The sequence below is a fragment of the Dreissena polymorpha genome, chromosome 3, assembly GCF_020536995.1.
Source record: "Dreissena polymorpha isolate Duluth1 chromosome 3, UMN_Dpol_1.0, whole genome shotgun sequence".
NCBI lineage: Eukaryota > Metazoa > Mollusca > Bivalvia > Myida > Dreissenidae > Dreissena > Dreissena polymorpha.
In genome coordinates, this window is record NC_068357.1 from 152,008,074 (window position 1) to 152,013,548 (window position 5,475).

Consider the following 5,475-nt stretch of genomic DNA (forward strand, 5'->3'; position numbering starts at 1 on the left):
GTCTCCCATTAAACTCTTAACAATGTATATAAAATGTGAAAAAAAGCACAAAATAAAAAGAAAATGCGTTGGATTTGTTGGAATATCGATTTTAATTCACTCATGATCATAGAAACAATATATATTCACTCGTGACTGCACCACTCGTGAACATATTATTTTTTATGATCACTTGTGAAATAAAATCGATATTCCACCGAATCCAACAAATATCCTCTTTATATTTTGAAAAAGTTTGGTTTATTGCTTTGCCTTTAAACTGGACATGTGACCCTATTTAAGGAAATTACTTTACTCAGTCTTGTTGCGTGCCATGCCCATATAAAACGGACATGTTATGGAATTTATTTCTGATTAACCACTCAAGATAATACAGACTAATAAAGAGAATACTAGGTTCGCGTTGAACAAGTTTATTAAGCAAAGCTCAGAAGCCGGAAGTGCAAGAATTGAAAAGCAAATATAATCCCCAAAATACTTATTTAATGTAATGTTATTTGTTAACTTACAAACTCTGGATGATTGTCTGGCGACACAGGTGCATCCACCATCAGATTTGCTTGGTCCTTGCTGGGCGACAATGGCAGGCGGTTCTTTGGAGGCTTTCGTTCACTGACTTTTGACCAGTTGAAAACTGATGGCTCTACTCCAGGTTCTAAAGTCCATCGCTTACTACCTAAGGCTTTCTTAAAATCTGACTCTAGAAAATGTTCGTGGCAAATCACAGTTCTTGGAGTCATGTTGAACACATCAAGCCCATCTTGTCTTTTTATTAATGCGCACCAACGTTGCTTTTGTTTTCTGTTTTCTAGAACATGTTTTGGAATGTTAAAAAAATGATTATCAGACATTGCATTTTTTTTGTCATAGCGGCAATTTACACATCCGTAGACACAACACATTTGGCATCTTCTTATTGACTGAGCCATGTTCTGAAAAAAAAACCTTAGTAAGTAAGGTAGCAGGCTCTTTCGGCCCCAAGCTCTTTGGTATTATTAATCATTTTGATATCATCTATTAAACGGACTAGCTCTCTATCATGCTGTGCTAAATGATTTTTCTTTGTGTTAATCGTAAATCGTAAGTAAAGTAATATAAAACAGTGGCATTATTTTTGACATTAATGCATTTAAGTTGTTTATTCGTTGTATGCTCAGGCATCCGAGGATCCTGCTTTGCTTCCACGGTTCGACATTTCGCACGTTTTCGGATTATCCGACGTGTCAGCGTCAGAAGACATAGCGCTCACCCGAACGTCCGAGTTCGAGCCTTTTGATTTGACAAGAGCCGAAGTGCAACCGCCCGTTGTGATCGACGAACGGTATGTAAATTTAAAAATGGTATAATCGTGTAACTTATGAGCAATCAATATAAAATAGTTATTCTATTTAACAGTGGATACTACTGTTATATGTTAAATGCTTAACATTAGAATACTGTTTTACGTTAAATGCGTAACATTATAATAATATTAAACGTTAAATGCTTAACAGTATAAATGCTATGCCCATGTTAATCTGTTCGTGTCAGTAATCTTCCAGAGCCAGCAGTATCCGACAGTGTACTAACTCAGCCCGAAACCATAGAATACACCGTTGTAGACGCAGGAACCAAAAGAGGCAAACCAAAGCTAGTATCCTCCGATGGATATTCATTCACGTTTAAGGTAATAAAGTTTTTACATAAGCCGTAAACACCCATACGTATTATTAAATTTAAACAATGTTAAAAACTACATTATTTGTGTATCTGTGTATGCGTAAATAGTGACTTTAAATAAACTGCTTTAATATGCAAAACTACTATATCTATACATTTTAGTCGCGCTCTGTAAAAATGGGGTTTAATGCATGTGCGAAAAGTATTTCTATTTTTTTAAACTATTTTACGTAATGAATTATGTATTTGTATATCAGTTACCGTTATATTTTCCCGTTTACAGAAACAGACAAAGAAGCAAGCTGTGTGGCAATGCAGCGTGCGACGGAAAGCGTTCATGTGTACCGCGTCGGCCACGCAAGAGGGTGACATATTTCAAGCGAAAGGGACGCACACTCACGCTGCTGACCCTTCGATGCGGAAGAAAGTGGAATTGAAACGTAATGTAAGTTAGAATGGCGTGTTTATATATCTACGAAGTTTTGATAAAAAAGAGAAAATGAAACGTAATATAAATTATTGATATATTGATGTAAAAAGTTATTTAATCATATCTTGTTTAGTTGTATATATAAAATGTACGATGTTTTGAGAAAATAGAGAATATATGTATGTTGTAATCTTGTTCAGTTGAAGACAGCGGACGTGGCTGATGTGTTCGCGGCCTCCCGTAGATTGGTTGATTACCATATTAAAGTTTTCGAGGCCACATATTTTAACCTGCCCAAGCCGCAGACATTGACGAGGATCCTCAACCGTGCCCGAGAAAAGCATCGGCCAACAGATCCATCATCACTTGACTTTGAGGTAAATTTATGAGTTGAATTGCTCATTTTCAATATACGTATAATATACAAACATTGTATTTATTTCTAATAAACAAAAAATAATGGTTATCACATGCATATTCTCATTATAATAACCACAGGTGGACACAGACTTCATCGGAGATGGTTTTCTACGCGGTGATGTGCGTGTAGACGGGGAACGTCACCTCATCTTCGCCAGCGACGATCAGCTGAGCAGACTTCAGCAGTCAAACCGCTGGTTCGTCGACGGCACGTTCCACGTCGTCCGGAAGCCTTTTTATCAGCTTCTATCCGTGCACGCATTCCTACGACACGAGGATTGTCTGAAGCAGGTGCCTTTACTCTTCGTGTTGATGTCACGCAGAAGGAAGGTAGACTACCTCGCCGTCTTCCGGCACATTTTTTGGGGTTTGTGGCGGGAAGAACCACAAGTCCAAGGATTCGTAATGGACTTTGAGATAGGTTGGTTTTACCTTTTTTAATCCTCATCTAGCGGTTATATATATATAATTTTTTTCAATTTGCGTTATAAGTGTTTTTCACTGGACCCAGGCTGTGCTGCGGCGCATCAACGTAGTGGGCCTGAAGACCACGTATGAGAGACGGGAGGCCGTCCACGCCCTGATGAGAAAGTTGATGGCCGTTCCCTTTCTGCCGGGAACTCATATTCCGCGAGCATTCAGCAGGTACAATTAATGTTTCCAACATGTTTACACGTTCTAGTATATATAATAAGTGGACATTAAATAAACTTTTAATTTTCAAATAATTGTGGTAACACATGCTTTTTTTATTAAGGTTGGCTGAACGCGCGACGTCCATGGAGACGGAAGCGGTGTTCTCCTACATTCAGTCCACCTGGCTTGACAGTTCAATCTGGGCACCGGAAGAGTGGTCTGTGAACCGACAGACTGTCAGAACGAACAACGACACAGAAGGTTTGAGATGCATTCAGTCTGTCAGTATATTGTATGTTCACTAAATATTTTTTGTAAGTACCTTAAAGTGTACGTAATTTTATTTACTAAAGCGAATTACAAATTATATTGCATTGTCTTATTAGTGTTTTGTTTTTAAGGGTGGCACCGTCGGTTGAGTTTGAAAGCAGCCGACCACAAGTGCTCCTTCTATGTGTTGGTACCTCTCCTGCGGCGCGAGGCCGAGTACCTGCCAGTGCAGGCCCAGCTGGTGCGAGAGGGAACCGGGCGGGTCCGACGCAACGTCTATGTAAATCTTGACGAGCAGCTTAGCCAGCTATGGGAAGAATACGACCAGCGGGAACTGACCACCGACGATTTCCTCACCAAGATCGGGGAGACGTATGCCTTCTGAATCGTCGCCTCTTGATGATGATGATGATGATAATGCTGAGATATATAAACCTATCACCACATGATGATGATTATCACGTTACGTTGATGATAATTATGATGAATAGTATTATTATTATGATGATGAATATGCTGTAATTATTAAGTTACAAATAAATTATGCAATTATAATGATGATGATGATTATGATTAGAGTGATTCTTTTGATGCTGAATATTATTATGCTGCTGCAGACTATGGTGTATTTATGCTGATAATTATAATGATGATGATTTAAATGCTGATGTTTCTTATGCTGATTATTATGATGATGATAATTTTGATGATCATTATTATTATGCTGATGATTGTGACTCTTATGATGAATGATGATGATTAATATTTATATGATGATTATTATGATGATGTTATTGCATTATTAATAAAATAAACAACTTGTGTGCAGTAAATTATGTAGTATGTAATTAGGTTAAATTAATGTATTGTGTTGTTAAGACGTATGTATTCCTTATTGTTATAACTTTAAAATTATCCAAATAAATGTAATATAAATTATTTTATAGTTTGTTTTATTTTCAAAGCCGTCTTATATTCTTGTATCTATTCTTCTCATTTCGACGACGATATACCTGAAGCAAAAGACAAAGGGAATCTTTTTTCAAATGCATTAATCCTCAATAAAGATAATATATTACTGTAATAAACAATATTCCATAGTTTTAAAGAGTTTCGACCAACATATTTGCAACGATTAATTCAAATAAAAAATGGGGCCGAAAAAGCCTGGTACCTTGGCCGAAAGAGCCTGAAATTGGGGCCGAAAGAACCTGAAAAAACCGGGGCCGAAAGAGCCGACAACCGTAAGTAATATGTTAGATAGATCTAGTTCGATTTTTACTTTCTAAATTTAAATGGACATAAATATTCTAATATTAATGGGCCATATATGGTTTAACAGTAGTTGCAATTAAATGCATTAAGTGGAACTTAAGGAAGAAAACAGTTAACCAATATGATACATATCATTAGACTAGCACATTATATGAAGAAGACGAAGAAAAATCAGTTGACATTTCAGGTTTAACTCAATTGGACTAACAAAACGAAAACATTTGTCCAGGGTTATGCACATATCAAATAAACACATAAATGCTTACCTAATACGCTTTTTGATGACTCAATCCACACACAATTAATTTCTGAATTCGTACACTATTTTTTTCCTTACTAAATCATAACTTCCGCGCCTTTGTTAATTTTAGATATAGTATAAACTATTGACAGGAAATAAACGACTGAAAATGGGAAGTAAATATTTACTGCTAATTCTGACGATGTCGATTTGTGTTGACAATATCGTTACGTCGCCGAATTATCGCCTTCAAAAGCGTGAAGGGTCGAAATCCGATGCGGCGTTGTCTGACACTATCAGAAATGGCATCACGTTTCGCCTCGTTCTGGAATTCTGCGAGTCACGTGACTTCGCGCTCTTATCAATTTCGGCCTATTGTGAAAAGGGTCTATTGAGCTATCTCTGCTGGCATTTCGCAAATTGCATTCCTATTCGGAAGTTGATAAGTAATTAAATGTGCCATAATTGGTGTTTGAAATGTCTTTTGACTGTTATAAATGGTTAGATTGCACTTCGAAAGCCCAATATGACCAGAAAATTAAAA

General features: G+C 36.9%; 1 protein-coding gene across 1 annotated transcript; it reads left to right on the top strand.

The window, feature by feature from the left end:
• Positions 1–815: 815 nt before the first annotated feature.
• LOC127872692 (uncharacterized) lies at positions 816–2,950 on the top strand. Its single transcript, XM_052416023.1, has 5 exons — positions 816–827; positions 1,158–1,321; positions 1,531–1,666; positions 2,290–2,466; positions 2,588–2,950. Exons 1-5 carry the CDS (start codon positions 816–818, stop codon positions 2,948–2,950), a joined length of 852 nt encoding a protein of 283 aa, XP_052271983.1.
• The last annotated feature ends 2,525 nt before the right edge of the window (positions 2,951–5,475 follow it).

What these genes read in the sequence shown, in the direction of transcription:
- LOC127872692 (XM_052416023.1), top strand. An exon ending in CCCGTTGTGATCGACGAACG is followed by an intron (nt 1,322 to 1,530) that starts GTATGTAAATTT and finishes TGTTCGTGTCAG; the next exon opens with TAATCTTCCAGAGCCAGCAG. An exon ending in GATATTCATTCACGTTTAAG is followed by an intron (nt 1,667 to 2,289) that starts GTAATAAAGTTT and finishes AATCTTGTTCAG; the next exon opens with TTGAAGACAGCGGACGTGGC.